The sequence below is a fragment of the Oryzias melastigma genome, linkage group LG16 (genome assembly GCF_002922805.2).
Source record: "Oryzias melastigma strain HK-1 linkage group LG16, ASM292280v2, whole genome shotgun sequence".
Taxonomy (NCBI): domain Eukaryota; kingdom Metazoa; phylum Chordata; class Actinopteri; order Beloniformes; family Adrianichthyidae; genus Oryzias; species Oryzias melastigma.
Genome location: NC_050527.1, coordinates 19,814,910 through 19,831,652, shown reverse-complemented (window position 1 = coordinate 19,831,652; position 16,743 = coordinate 19,814,910). Strand labels below are relative to the sequence as shown.

Below are 16,743 nucleotides of genomic sequence, written 5' to 3'. Positions count from 1 at the left end.
ATTCTGTCTCCAGCGGCCCCCGGCTGATTTGAGCTTGAGACCCCTGGTTTACAGCATTCACACTGTCATTATCGCAGGTAATGCTATATATCTAGTTCATAATAAAATACATATAAAGACGAAACAAAATGCATTTTCTTTTTTTAATTCTTTTGTCTATAAATATTTTTCAGTATTTGTTTCTTTCTTGTAATTCTGTATAAATACTTTTAAGTAATAAGTTTGGACTGATTTGAAAAATTCTGTAAAACTTCATGTAAGCCATTTTTAAACTTTGTATACTGTCATTCGCTGCTATATTTATTTTTATGATTTTTTTTATTTTATCAGTTTGTAATAAAAAATACATAAATGAACCAAAAATGTTTTATTGTTGTGGAGTTTTCATTGTGAGTGATGGTTATAAATAAGGCTATAAATAAGTTCACCCCCCCGCCCCAGTTTTCCACCAGCCTCCCTCCCTGGTGTCTGGCCACGAGCAATGAAAGCCGTAATCTAATGAAGGATCCGCCCACGAGCGCACAGCCGCTCTCACCCGTGGGTTACCAGAGCCAAGTGGAAAACGCACGAAAACCAAGTGAGATTGGACGTGATCACATCAAACACTTAAGACTGACACACAAAAACAGCAACAAACGATGTAAAGACTGAGAGCAGGGAGGAGCGGTCCTCTAACGGGGACGGGTTAGCGACCCCCACGGCGCTGAAAGACGGCTTTTGAGGTGAAAAGGGAGCCGGGAACGTAATCCTGTAGAATATAGCACTAAATAAAGCTGCATCAAAATTTCATTAGCAGATCCCCGTGGCGTATAGGCTCACTTTCACCGACTCACTCAGTGATACTCAACCTCTGTACATTGATTTGATACCTCAGGTAATGCAGCTGATTGAAGCCCCTGAGGGGCTCGGCTGCTTCCTCCATGACTCGCTCCAGCATGTTCCCTTTGTTTTATATCACACGTCACGTGCACTTGTTCAGGATTTCCCATGTTTTCTTTTTGTCTTGCAGTTTTATTCCCTCCAGCTAAAGGCTGAAAGCTGACAGCCCATCCAGATGACTGACAAGTGCAGGGGTGGAAAAGTGAGGTGGAGGAGGCTGAAACAAACTGCAGCGTGCGCCTCCGAGGGAGAAACCGCTCGCCAGAGCCAAGTAAACAATCACCTCAATACCATTCGCTCTTAACTCTGGAGAAATGCTGGGATCTATGGGTACCAGCAACCTTTGGGGGATGCTCCCATCACACCCGTTCATTTCTCACGTTATTGATGAACTTCTAGGGCTGGGTATTTCCTCATAGGAAATGTCTTACTTATGGCTAAAATGAAATGAAGTTAATTCAGACGCCATTTTTCCACCTTGTTGGAACCAGACGTCATCAGTCAGAGGTGATTGGTACAAGTTAGTCTGAGTCTTTATTTCTATAGCAACCACTCTCTCCAATCAGGAGGGAGCTTGTTAGAAAGCCACACCCCTTCCACTGAAAGCAGGCTAAAGAGAATCTGTCAATCACTTTGAACATTCGACCTTTGAACTAGACCAACTACTTTTATTGAGGCCTTTGATTGGTCAGTTAACAACTTCCTATGGGACTTTGGCTTCTTGGAACCAGCGGGTACTTCCTGTTTGGAATGCTAGGGGGATAGGTCACTCAGTCCAGTTCCCCTATACAGTCGATGGTTTAGGGTTGGTTCTGGGACTCTGGAACAAACTATAGAACCTTCTGTATTTTGGAAACATAACTGATAGAGTAATGTTGGAACCAAGAAAAAAAAGACAATCAAAGATTCAATTCAACTGAATTCACATGAATTCTTCAAATTAGTTTAGTAGAAGGATCAAAAGATTGTGTTTTAAATAATAAAATATAACATCTGTGTTTCTGTCCAAGCGTAAAGCTTAATTATTTTCTAAAGTCCCTTCTCAGAATTCTGTACTATTCCAGCTTTGTTAAGTTTACCTTTATAAGTATTTATTGTTTGTACGCCTTGTTAGGTTTTCCTGCATGTTACCAAGGCTTTTGCATCTCTGTGAAGCACTTAGAAAAACTCGTGTGTACGAAAGGAGCCTTACAAACAAAGCTGCCTTCAGGCTCTTTATTCCGGGCTTTGTTCATGTGAAGGTTACATCACCGCTACATTAACCTGAACTTCACATCATACCATGCTACTGAGTTTCAAAGTCTTATTTTATGCTGCAGAACTGCCTAACATATCAGCAGTTCTCATTTTTCTTCCTTCTGCAGGATCTTTGTGGAGATAAATCTTCATTTTAGATTAGACTGATACAGATCACAGAGACTGTGTTTCCATGATCTCACTGACTGTGACTCTATGCTCTAAGGCTGTATTCAGACTGGGAAAGTCCGTCGGTCCGGACTGAGTCCGATTAATTTGGTCCGGATCCAGTCCTGAACCTAGTGTTTGGTCTACATTGAGACTGCTGTCAATCGGACATTTCTGCTTTGAACCAAAGCTTGTAAATGAAACCATGTAGATCATTGGCCAGGAATAAAGGGGGCGGGGCAAAGCAATGAGAAAAAGAATCATGGAAGTCCTGCGCTTTGCAGTCCTTGTCAGTATTGTTCACTTACTCGGACTTGATATTTTGCTGACCAGTTCTGAGCGTCTGTATCAACATCAGGTCCAACACTTTTAGCTGCTTCGGTACAGCAGAGAAATGCTGCAAGACGGTTACTGAGGAGACGATGGCTAAGAAGTGCACCTTCTTAGTGCACTGATTAGTGTTTAGGACATATAGATTATCAGGAAAACATGGAGAAGCTATGTGTGTCTTTGTGTAGACGGCTACGATAGCCGTTTTGATCCGGTTGTTCCGGTCCGAGCCTGGACTCTATTCAGACCGAGGACACTCAGAGAGAACCAGAGCTCAGTCCGATCGGAACTGAATGGAGATCACCTCAAAAGATGAGTCCGAGACCGGTTCCTGGTCCTGGATCAGGGTTCACTTGTGTGTATTCAGACTGAAACTTTGTTCCAGATTATGAGGGGAAACAATCTCTGGTTCACTTCAAGCAAACCAACTGTGTCCAGTCTGAATACACCCTGTGTCCAAAATGTCTTAATATTGTCCTTGATTTGAATTGAACATTTTTACATTTAACAGAAAAATCTAAGTTTCCTTTGAAAAACTTCAGTCATTAAAGGTGTCTTAAATCTGTTTGAGCCCTTCCAAACTTTTTTTAGACATAAAAGACTGGAAATCTGTGAGAAAGGAAACTAAATAGTGATTTATCAGGAGATAGAAATGAGAACCTAACATTTTATCTAGGGCTGGGTTAATAAAATCAATTCATCAGTTTGAATCAGGTTAAGCTTAATAGATCAATAATTGATTCATAAAAATATAAATCGATTTAGCACATAAAGCTTAAGTCCACTAGACTGATGCTAACGTTAATAGGATTTAAAGGGCTAATGCTAACACTGGTCAACCTAAACATGTATTGCTTTATAAACTCTCAGGCATGAATTTTTGAAACTCTTTTAAAAAATTATTTTTTAAAGTAACTATTTGTGGTCTAAAACATCATTTTTTTTCCTCATACTTTCTTCTTCTTCTGGAATAAGGTGTAATGCTATAGCACGATCGCCACCTAGTGTCCAAACTGAAACGTCCTCCAGGAGAAGCAGAACAATGTTTACAATGTTAATGATCTGAACATTTTAGTTAGAACTTCTCCTTTAGAGAATCCATGTAACACTGGATGATATTAACAATCTCATTATTTCACTGATACATTTACAGTACATTAATATAAATATATTGAAATCATATAGTAGATGTTTAATGTATTTCTAAACAAATGTGTATAAATGTGTAAACTCAAAATTGAATTGAACAGAAGAATTGAAAGAATAGAAAAAAATCTGAATTGAATCATTTCTGGAAATTATTATTGATACCCAGTCCTCATTTTTTCCACCATATATGTAAACACCATACAGGTACATTTGTTTGGAAGTGCTTCTAATATAAAAACAAAAACAAAGTATAAATATGTATGTAATCAAGTATTGTATACAACACTGAATGTAATTTATTCATTTATTGTGACTTAGCTTAAGTCCACCAACGACTGACAACAATTATGAAACATTCATACTGAACTAATTCCTGCAGTGTTGAGGGAGCTCTGTGTGCCGTGGCGTGGTTCCAGTGTCACAGGCACGAGCGCTCCTCGTCCACATTCCTCGAGGTGCAATAAAAAGAAGGTATAGATTTAATGTGTACCTTGACATTTTATCCCTCTTCCTGTGTCAGCAGAAAGGCCCCTCTTCATCACTCTCCCGCAGAGTTTAGCAGTCCTCAGGCTTCATTACTGTCCAGGACCTGCCTCACTGGAGAATAAGGATCACGACGCTGCTGCTGTCGTCTGCAGAGTTAAACTAAGCACTGCTGGCACCGACCGGCACAGCCCTCTGCAGCCAAGAGACTGATTACACTCCTGTTGTTCTGGCTTATGCATTTCCACACCAGCTTTCTTTATCAGCGTCATGAGCAGGCCGGTCAAAGAGACGCATACGGTTTCTATGAGCTTCTGAGCTCACGCTACATCCTCATAAGAGTTTCTCAAAAACAACTTTTATCATCACAATCATAACTTCCTGCTCGGCTGGCACGCATCACTGTTAAAGGGTAACCAAACCCTAAATCAACTTTTAGGGATGTTCTGTAAATGAGGCTTTAAAAGTGCTGTCTGTTGGTCATCACTAACTTTTTGACAAATTAAAGTAAACTTGTTTAATTCCTGAAAATATAGGCAAAAACCATCTGTGTGCTGCCTCCTACAGATTAAACGAGGTATTACAGTTGAATTTCATGATTGATTACCATGTAAGACCAATGGCATGATCTGCAGCTCCAGTAATGTTAACAGTCCTGTCCCCCCCCCCCCCCCNCCCCCCGGCTGTGGGCGGAGTCAGCCTCCAACTGTCCTGTTTGGTTACCAGTTAAAAACCAAGTCTGGGAAAATAAATGTCTTTTTGATCAATTAGAAAATAAAATCAATATTCTGATGAAAGAAAATGTTCAATGCTTTTACCCCAAACACTAAACTCTCTGTGTTGGATACCGACTATGGAAGCGATTGTGACTCATAATTCAAAATAAAAGTTAATACTGGAAATGCTTTTTCATTTTCACAGTGTAATGCATTATTTGTGTCTGAAATGAAATAAAAAACAATTCTCAGAATGCATTTTTCTTTTTCTTCTTCAACACCGCTCATTCTGTAACTTAATTAAAATTATAAAGAAAATGGCATTTGATATTTATTTTTCAAAAAGCTATTTTGTAAATATGTACCAAAATTCAATTAGAAGCATCAAATTTAAAAATTAAAATGCATAAACCTTTAAGACTGACGTTAATGTCGTGCGCTCCTTGAAACTGTAAATTCAAACTGATTTATGAGACACTTTTTACTGGGCGGGATGTGAAAATGAAAAAGTAGTCTTCATTGGCTTTATCACTTTAATTATGTTACAGAAAGAGCGGTATTGATGAATTAAAATGAAAAAGTCATTCAGAGAATGGCTTTTTCATTTTATTTAAGAGACAAGTATTGCAGTTTCATTGTAAAAATGAAAAACCATTTCTGTTAATCCGTTTTTATTTTCAAATTTGATATTTCTAATTGAAGTTTGGTTCAAATGTACCATAGAACTTTTTGAAAATGAAATGTCAAAAGCCATTTTCTTTATAATTTTAATGAAGTTACAGAATGAGCTGTGTTGAAGAAGAAAAAGAAAATGACCTTCGGAGAATTGCTTTTTCATTTCATTTAAGAGACAAGTAATGCAAGTACATTTTGAAAATGAAAAAGCATTTCCAGTATTGACTTTTATTTTGAATTATGAGTCACAAATGCTTCCATAACCGACAAACTGCAGAGCAGTAACAGAACAGCCATTTTAGACTCAAAGTGCTAAATTAAAACGTTCACTTATCTGGACAAAATTATAATTGGTTAACCTTCTTTTCTATGGAGAATGAAGGGATCTTGTATTTTCTCCCGTCTCGCTGCAGCGTGCAGCTTTGCAAAGCCAGCTAAAACGCTGACTAAGAGCTTTCAAACATGCAGCAATTAGATTGTAACGGACACCTGCCAGCCACTCCCACTCTTCCATTTTCCGAGGCCCGGTCTCAGAATAACTCAATGCAAAAACTTGCTTAGTATTCAAAGAGAGTCCATCATGTCAAGGCCAGACTGTAGTAAATTAAATTACAGATTCTACAAGAGAGGAACACAAAGTATGTCTCTGAATGAGCGGCATGTGTGCAGGCGCCGCTGCGTCGCTCTCCCAGGTCACTCCAAGGAGAGTCGGCATGTGGCATCAGGTGGAAGGAGGGGGGGGAGGGCAGCCTGTTCATCATGATTGGATCAGCAGGCCTTTGTGGGGGGTTAATGCTTCCCAGCATGCTCTCTGCTCCCCAGACATTGTTCTGTTCCACCTGCATGCATAAGTAATCATGGCAGTGTCCCTGCTCGTCAATAGCTTAAAGCTACAGGCGGATCTGCAGGTTTGATGGCGCCGCTCTTTTAGCCAACGTGCTTAAGCGCCACCAACACAATGTGACACTGATCAGTGTTTAAATGTCAGCGGAGCTCCGCGTCATTGCAACACATGTTCAAGGGCAAACCGCTCATTAGAACCGCCGGAGCTGCTGGTAAAAACAAAGGTGTTTGCTTTCTTCACTGTTTGTCATGAGTCATCCTCTGATGCAAACACCAGGCGTTTCACCATCCAGCCTGTGAGCCGTCCGTCACCACCGCGTGTTTCTGACCCTGCTGCAGCACACCCATCAGCTCCAGCCTGAAATCACTGGAAACGTGTTCTTTACGGAGGAGTCAGCGCGGCAGGATGGAAGAAGACTGAAGGGAGAGACAGTTTCCCAGAGAACAAGGAATGATCAACAACTCCGTGCACGTGTTCAGAGCTGAAACATGACCCGATCCTCCAGAGAACCTCTCAATATTAATGCCGTCAAGAGTCACGGTCAGTCCAGAGATAAACACAGCCACAGATTGCTGCCATGCTAAATCTTCCATGTTCGTTTGGAAATGAAACTGTTCTTGTTTCAGCGTGCACGCCGTCTAACAGCACACGAGGCGCACAACGACAAACAACAAGAGACAACAAATGCCTTGACAGCATCACGTCTTCTTAAATACATCAGGGATCAAAGATGTCCCGCCCACAACTCAGAGGTAAATTTCTGATGAACTCCTGCCGGTCTGCAGAAACTATGTCCCAGAAAACTACAGTTTTTCTTTTTTTTTTATTTTTGTATTTTGGTTAAAAACAGCAGCCATAATTAAAAGACCACTGGGAACGATTTCACAAAACATCAAGTGATGATTGGAGTTGGACTTTAAGGCCGGACGTCAATGTCAGCATGCTGAATCTGTTCGTTTTATTTTAAATATTTACAGATAGAAATTGAAATCAATTCTATTCAGAGTTTGACAACATTGTATTACATTTCTGTTATCTTTTTTTTCTATTTAAAACTAATTTTATGTCGTCACCATTTTTTTTACTGTAACTAAGAAAAGGTGGGTTTTTGCCAATTAAAAAGAAGGAACTCACCCCAAAAGACAATAATTTTATAAACTGGATGAATCAACAGATACATTTGATTCAGTTATTTTTTTAACTTAATTTAACTTTGAACTTTTTAAAGTTATTTTTAATGTTAGATATTGTCAAACTTTACATAAATTAAAAATATTCATTAAAGGTAATATAATTATGAAGAAATTGATCAAATATGTTAATTGTTATATGTGAATTAATGTACATATGAATGAACATAATTGTTTTATCTGTTCTTTTCATGAATTAAATTTATTCTGTTTTTTGTTCATGTAGCTCAGTATAGTTAATGAGATAATTGGATATTTAATTTTGACTGAAAAAGAACAAAAGGGGTTGGACTTGATAAGCTTTAGCTTCATCCAAAGCCCTTTTGTCGAAATCCGAACATATTTTGTTGCATTCATGATTGATTGTGGGATAAATTGCATTGTTTCTTATATTTTTTGTTTGTTTTTTTACTGTTTTTTTTCTTTGTTTTGTTGTTCTTGTTCGAAAATAAAAATTATCATAAAAACAAGATTTTACTCTAATTATGTAAAGAAAACCTTTCAAAATTAGATTCTTCAAGAATAATAAATACATTTTATATTTACATTATATGAAAATATAAACAAGTAGGATTTTATCTTAGAAATAAAGATGTCTAATTTTTTTCACAAAACTGTCATTTTTTAATTTTATTTTTAAAATCCAAATAGATTTTTGAATACATTTAAAATGATGCAACACATTTTTAAAGAGCAGGAAATATAATATAATGAACTAAGTAGTGACAAACATTTAGTTGGAATAAAAGATTATTGACTAAAAATTAATCTGAATAAAAAAAAATATCCATTAAAATTATAGCAGATTGTTTTTATTCCTTATCTGCTAAACAGAAAAACAGCCTTTTTTACTGGGATTAAAAATCAGACATTATTGAGCTCATCACAGCTGTGTAGAGGAGGTGGGGGCGGAGCTTGCCTTCAAATCATCGACCACCTCACTCGTCTATCAGGAAACAACAAATCACAGCAACATTGGAAAGAAGTTACTGATTTCCTTTTTTAAGGAGCTGCACTAATGAACTTCACAAACATCTAACCTGCAGCGTGTCACTCCATAAATTCAACCACAACGAGAGAGTGATTAAAAATGCACGAGCTGCATTTCAATGAGCGGAAGGAGACACAGACCATCAGACGGCGACGCTCAGCTCATCCATAACAGCCAGTGAGGCCAGGCTAGCAGAACCAAGAGCTAACTCGAGATACGTGGTGCCGGTCCACACCCTGATCCATCCCAATCCAAAGGAACCTGCAAAGTTTGATTAGATTTTAATGAAACTCTTAATGAAAGTTTTGTAATCACAGTTGAAGACGGCCTCAAGGAAAGAAAGGAGAAAAAGAAGAGAAAAGCCGTTTTTAAAAACCCACAGCTTAGACGCTGAATAGAAATATTCCGAGAGATATTTTTCAAACACTTCAGGTCCTGATCAGCAGTTTAGTAGAAGAAGAAAATGCTTTGTTTCATATTCAGCAGAAACCGGGGGAGCTTTTGGAGCGCTTGAATTTAAAGATGGCAGCTTATTACAGCCAGTTGGAGCGTCTCCATGTCAGGGAGTGTGCTGACACAGCTCACAGGAGACGGAGGGCTGGCATGGTTTAATCATCTTCTCACACACACTGGGGGGAAAAAACACACAAAGAGGCAGGCGGATGCATCAGCATTGTCAAAGCCCTCAGTCACCACCGTATTATCACGCTCCCTCCCAAAAACAAACTTTAAACTGTAAACACAACCAGAAAAGTTGGAGTGCTGACTGCACAGAGGAGGTGATGGCTCACGGGAGAGTGGACGGTCACCTAATGTCTGTCCACAGGCGACTCATCCTAATCAATGCAAATCTGGACTTCACGCTGAGAAGTGAAATCTGAAATCCCAACAGTAGAAGTAACTCGAGTGAGTTCTATTAAATGCAGCCTGGTAATGTAATTTGATTGAGAAATGAAGCTGCTGCTGCTGCATGCAGCACTGCCAGCTAATGGACTTCAATCACAGTTCATGCAGGACCAGACCTGGTCTATTATTTCACAACATTATCCAGCAAAACACAAATAAAGGACTGGTATCCTGAAATCCCAGAATCAGAGATGAAACAGCTTTGAGCTAAAGTGCAGGAGCTGAAACCAGAGTTTTGCATTTCCACACAGACCAACCAGTGCAGCTGCAGTTTAAAGGGCCATACCGTGATTTTATTAAGTCTTTCAGAGTAAACTATATCCATATTTATGATCGAATATTACCTTTGGAACACTAAAGAACTAATTAGTTATGAAATATGAGTTATTTTTAATCTGAAGTAAAACGACTCGATCTCTGAGGTTCTGCTTATCGCGCCCTGAGGGTTTCATGACGTCAACCTACAGCCGTCCTCGTCAGCGTGTCACCCACCCACAAAAGAAATATCCAACTTTATTTAAAATATTGATGTAGATACAGTGTGTAACGTCATTTTTCCCTAAAATTTGGCACAGACAGAATGGTGAAGGCTAACGGGTTCATTTACGGTAAAATTCAGTCGAAAAAATGCAGACAACACCACATGAACATTTCAGGATTTAATGAAATGATGAGAACATTGTTGGGCTGCACGGTGGCGCAGTGGTTAGCGCTCTCGCCTCACAGCGAGAAGGCCCCGGTTCGAATCCCAGCTGGGACCCTTCTGTGTGGAGTTTGCATGTTCTCCCCGTGCATGCGTGGGTTTTCACCGGGGACTCCGGCTTCCTCCCACCGTCCAAAAACATGCTTCATAGGTTCATTGGTGACTCTAAATTGCCCCTAGGTGTGTCTGTGAGAGTGAATGGGTGTGTGATTGAGGCCCTGAGACTGACTGGAGACCTGTCCAGGGTGTACCCCGCCTTCACCCATCAGTAGCCGGGTTAGGCTCCGGCACCCCCGCGACCCCGAAAGGGACGGAGCGGTCAAGAAAATGGATGGATGGATGGATGGATGGATGAGAACATTGTTCTGATTAGCACTGGCTGTGAAGGTTTCTGTTCTCTTTGACGCATCATTAATCTCCGTATCAAAAATCCCCTTTGCTTTAATGCGGATCATTTTCCTGGAGACACGCACCTTTCCGTCTTTGATAAATAATCCATGTTCAAACCAGTTCTTCTGATTCGTCACTCGCTGTTTCCACCACGAAATAGTCTGCTCCCTTTCTCCACCACTAAATAGTCTGCTCTCTTTCTCCTACAGGAAATAGTCTGCTCCCTCTCTCCACTAGGAAATAGTCTGCTCCATTTCTCCTACAGGAAATAGACGACTTTCTTTCTCTACCAGGAAATAGTCTGGCCCCTTTCAACACCAGGAAAAAGTCTGCTCCATTTCTACACCAGGAAAAAGTCAGCTCCCTTTTTCTACCAGTAAATAGTCAGATCCATTTCTCCATCAGGAAATATGTCGCTACCTTCCTTTCTCTAACAGGACAGGAAATAATCTGTTCTCTTTTTCTACCAGGAATTAGTCTGCTCCCTTTCTACACCAGAAAATAGACGGCTCCATTTCTCCTGCCATCTTTCCATTGTCCATTCTCAGATACATTCAGGATCCATCCCAACATGTCGTGAAGATTTCCCACCAGAATGTTCTTTGGTGGATTCCGCTGCAGGAAGTCCAAACACTAAATTGAATGATTGTTTCTTGTCCATCACTAAACTGGCTCACAACACTGTAGTCTGCACGACTGGGCGGAGCAGACTCTTCCTGGAGGGGGTGGATCTCAACTTGTGATGTCAGCATGTGAGCACCTGCTTGTTTTGGTGGGTATGGGAGGGGCTGGTGCTGAGAGAGCAGGTTTGTAGAGGATTTCTCAGAAATGCGTGAACAAATCAAAATACCGCTTTGAGGTTCTTTATAGAGAGGAAGGATCCGTATAATACATTTAAAAGCTCAAAAAGGTTTTTTTCTTGGCATGGCCCCTTTAAAGTCTAGGAGATACTGCAGCTCACTAACCCATTTACTGCACACGCTCACGAACTCAAACAACTGGTAGATCAGAGACCAGATTCTCATCAAAAACTGGACTTTGAATTTTAAAATAGAAATCAAACCTTTAAAAAGCCCTCATGACATAACTTCTGTTTTATTAATCCTTAATGTTTTAGCCCTGCAAGGTAAATCTAAGCAGTGAACATAACATGGAACACCATGAGAATCACAGCAGAGAGCATTCTAAAAAGCCTGCAGTTCTCTGCTGCTTTTTCTTTTATGAGGATAAGAATAGATCAAAAGTGGCACAGTGCTGACCTTTTGGTGCTGAACATCTTGGCAGCGTCTTCTCTCTTTTGCTAAGAGGCTTTGGGAGGTCGAGGTTTGATGTTGCCTTTTCAGACCTGCAGGAAACACACAGAGCAAAAAGAAGAGGTCAGGGGACGGGAGGAGAAAACCCGACGATTCTCAGCATCACAGCGGTCCTGTCGCCGCGTCTGAACGCTTGGACCGCACTGACCTCTGCTGCCTTCATCAGCTAGCCTCCAACTGAGTGATTCAAATTGACTCGGCGTGGCGGGAGGCAACGAGAGCAGCGCAGCGGCACCACCGCTAACACAACACAGAGTCAAATGACATAACTACTGTTTGACTTCACCTCTGCAAACATTTGAAGCAGAAAGGAGTTAATTAATTTGAAGCTCAACAGGAACAATGAGAAAAACAGGATTTCTAACTTGCAGCACAGCGATTCAAGTTTTGCATTCTTGAAATGAGGAAATCTCCCTGTCATCTCTGCTGTACGGACACATGACGGCTGAGAGTTGACCTCTGCTCTTTCATGTAAAGGTTATCAGACACTGTGGAGGAGGAGCTGAAGGTAAAAGAAGATAGGGCTCAATAATTGATGCAGAGGTGCACACAGGCCTCTCCCACCCTCCTGTCTATAATGAGATGGGTGGAGGGCCAGTGGGTGGAGAGCAAGGAGATTAAAAAAATCACCTCATCTGATATCCTCCTACGATCGCTGCTAGACACACAGACGTGTGAAAAACCAAAACCCCAAATGATCAAAGGAAAACATTTACAAAAGTCAGTTCACAATAAACAAAAGCTGACATTGAAACAACTGGTTTGAACTATTCAGCAAATGAAGCAATTAAACAGCTAAGAAAGTTATTATTTAATAATCCCTGATCAAAGTACAACTACAACCAAAAGAAGGCTATTGAGGTTTAAAACATAAACATATATTTAGGGCCAGGAATCAATGAGAAAACTTTAATAAATCGCAAACTGGAAAAGATTAATCGCAAATAAAATATATGTCTTCATATTAGAGGTGTAACGGATCACGGATAATCAGTAGACACGGTTCAGCACATACGTGGACCGCGGACCACCCCCCCCATTCCCCGATTGTCCATACACACGGACTACAATTTGCGTTAAATTTGTGTATACCGACTTTGTTAAAGCATCAGTCGCTGCTCGACTGTTCTTCAAAGCTCCCTGATTTCACGGCGGGAGCTTCAGGTCCTGTTGCGTTTCTCGACCTCGTCGTGGAGGACGCAGATGATCAGAGATTTATATATATATATGTGTGTGTATATATATATATACATATATCTATATGTATATATATATATAGAGAGAGAGAGAGAGAGAGAAAGGGATAGATATATACACACATAAATATATATATATATATATGTGTGTGTGTTCTATTGTCTCCTTATTTGGCTTTACAGAAAAATTCTAACATTTTGAATACATATTAGATTATTTAAGATTTGTTTACATTTTTAAACTGCGGGGATCTAAAATGAGTAAAATAGCATGTTTTTGTACCACTGCTGACATTAAACTAAAATTAAGAAGTCTTGTGTTCCTTCCAACTCAGCAAATGATGGTAAAAGGTTTGATCCAATGCAGAGCTATTCATTATTAGAAGAAATCTAGAGCAAACATAACCTTTGCTGCACAATCATGCTGAGATAATGTTCAGAGGCAAAGTTCTAAAGGTTTAGAATTGCATTTAGATGCACAGATTAAATTGAATCTACATCAATGTTGCCTTTTTTATACTCAGTAGTAAACAAAAAAAGAATGAAAGTGTATCAAACTCATAATGATAGAAAAGGTTGTATGACTTTAATTTTTTTCTTTGACACAGTGTGTTTTATTTTGAAATGAACTAATATGTACTTCTGGTTAAACAAAAATAAATTAAATGTGTCGAATGTCACATGGTCTATTATAATTCAATAACTGTAAATATCTAAAAGCTACACTTTAATAATAAATGGCTTAATTGCTAGAAAAGTAAAATTAAAGTATTTTTTCTAAACAATAAAGTGAGGCTTTAGCTCTGACTGAGATTTGGTCAGTAATTAAGTTATTTTAACATCACAGATGGAGAGGTGTCAAACTCAATCACACAAGGGCCAAAATCCAAAACACACCTTAGGTCACGGGATGAACAGGATAAACATTTATTGAACAATCTAAAACTACATTCTTAAAACTTTAAAAATGTAACTTTTTAACATAATTATGAACTAGATATATAGCATTACCTGAGATAATGCTAGTGTGAATGCTGTAAACTAAAGATGCTAGTGCTGATAGCTGAAAACACTGAAGCTGACAGCCAGCTTAAAATTAGCTAAATGCCAAATTTGCCTTAAAAAAAAAAAAAACTTAGGTTAGCAGCTAGCTAACAGCTAGCATGTGGCTGAAAAAATAGCTAAACTCCAAACAGCCTAAAAAATCTTAGTAAATGCTATAATAGTCCAAAAATATAGCAGAATGCCAATTTTGTTCAACTTTAAAACTGTAACTTTTTAACATAATTATAAATAATAAAAAGGCACGAATATTATTCCAGAATAAATCAACTTAAACCTTAAATAACTTTCAATATCTTACTCTTCGTAAAAAAAAGTTTGTCAAAATTATACAAGTTAGAAATGAGAACAAGATAACATCGGGTCATTAATAACAATAAAATAAAATGATCTGGAGGGCCGGATCCGGCCCCCGGGCCTCGACTTTGACACATGTGGCCTAGTGTATATATGTCTCTATGAAGACTGCAGTAATCCACATTTACTTGTTTACAGATCACATGATAATTCTCTCATTTTCTGACACAACTTTGAATTAGGACGTCTGAGGACTCATCAGTGCTGGTCATTGAAACAAAGGCTTCAGAAGGACACAGCTGAACGCGGCACATCACTTGCTTCAGGGGGATGATAAACGCTTGGCAGCCAAAGACATTTATCGTAAAGTACTTCATCTCATCACTGCAAATTGTTTGTTCAATCTGACAGAGAATTCGGGGTCCCAGGAGAAGACAGATCACTGGAGAATCAAGTCATTTTCTTTTAATTTCAGCTCAAATGTGACTCTTGGTTCATCACATCATCAAAGATCTTTGAAGTCATTACAAAGAACATCCACAAATCCCTCGCTTCTCACATCCTCTCCTGTGTGGTAGAATCTGTTTCTGCTTAAAAAAAATCAGCCAACCTTCACCTCTGTAAGACAGCTCCTCATCCCTTCAGGTCTGTCTGTGTTACTGTTTGTAACAGGAAAAGTCCTCAGGCTCTTCCCTGATAAACAGGAAACCTTCCAAGAAAGCCTGCTAACATCTGCAGAGCAAGAAAGACTAAAAGCTTTTTTACCCAGAATTGCAAGGATTTTGTGTAATATAAGGCTGGCAGCTAACATATATAATTTAAACAACTATCAAATATGCTATTGGATTATTGTTGTTTGTAGATCACTAATCTTCTTAAATGCAGACAAGTCCTCTTGATAAACCATTCCATTCCTGGTCTTTGGATGTGTCAAGATATCAGGAGTTTGAAACAATTTAAAAGTTTGTATGTATTGAGTGTGTTAAAGAGCTTTATGTTTTTTTCATTTTACCATATTCTATTGCATCTTAATGTATAAAAGTTCTCTATAAAGAAAGTTTGAATTGATTGGTTGAATGATGTGTCAATAAAAAGGGGAATAATAAACTTGGTAAAGTTGAGAATAAAAACTGGATGTTCTCAGTGAAAACTAAATACCTGCTTCAACTTAACAAGTAAGGCCTCCGGGATTAGTCGATTAGTCACCATTATGTCAACTATTTTAATAAGTGACATGTAATTTAACAGCTGATTAGTGGTTTTCTTTTTTGTATTATTTATTTATCTCAAAGCTACGATTGAAGTCTTGTTTTAAAGTCCCCTTATGATAATTTATTTTATTAAAAAAACATTCCAAATAGTGTTTAAATTATGATTATGAAGCTTTTAACCAATATCCCACAACCTAAATCTCTACAAAAAAGGCATTTTTCATGTTGATTTGAAACCTCTGTTTCCAAAATCTCCTCTGAGGGGGCGCGGCTTTCTGAGCTGAGCTTAGTAGCCCCGCCCTATCAGATCGAATGTAACTGTCACAGGTGCTGCAGCAACTTCCTTGGGAGGCGCTGTTCCCTTTGAAAGGATGTCCAAACCCCGTACTCAAGGACCCAGGTCCTGTTTTTAGAGATATATCAGGCACACATACTCCTGATCTCCTGAATAAAATGTGATCAATCATTAAGAAACTGCAAAAAAAGCATCAGCTCATAAAAACACAACCAGTCAACAGTCCACTTCACTGTCCTGCAGGTTTTCCTGCTGCTGATTCTCTGGATCAGGTGACCATAAGAAACTACTTGGGTAGATTGTTTTAGAAAACAAGAAGGACATCTATCCTTGAAGAAACTGCACTCTGACAGCTGTAGTCCACTGTGTCTCCAAGACATGTTCTGAGTTCCTGTTCCTTCATTTTGAAGCAGAAAGTGTCATCTCATGGAGAGTTGACATAAACCAAACAATCACACAAAACATGACACACACTTCTTTATTCACTTCTATATCCTCCAGTAAAATGCCATTATTAGCTGAGTTGTAAATACATGTCTGTGCATTAAACCACATTATTGCTGACTAAATAGAAATACAGAATTTTGTCTGAAAAGTCTTTTGTAATGTCGGCCTTAAACACAACCTGCAAGAAGTCACAACACAGCTGGATTCGTCTTGTTAAAAACACAAAAATATCAGAGGCTTTTTAAACATAAGTAACCTTTTA

At 38.9% G+C, this 16,743-nt stretch overlaps 1 protein-coding gene across 2 annotated transcripts in view; it reads right to left on the bottom strand.

Moving 5' to 3' along the window:
• The window catches only part of oxr1a (oxidation resistance 1a), a 219,761-nt gene that overhangs the window by 184,789 nt on the left and 18,229 nt on the right, over positions 1-16,743 (bottom strand). For both annotated transcript variants that reach the window (XM_024267094.2, XM_024267097.2), the window contains exon 2: positions 11,920-12,005. In XM_024267094.2, the coding sequence (XP_024122862.1) occupies positions 11,920-11,936 (17 nt within the window). In that variant the 5' untranslated portion in view covers positions 11,937-12,005. The remainder of the gene's footprint in view (positions 1-11,919; positions 12,006-16,743) is intronic.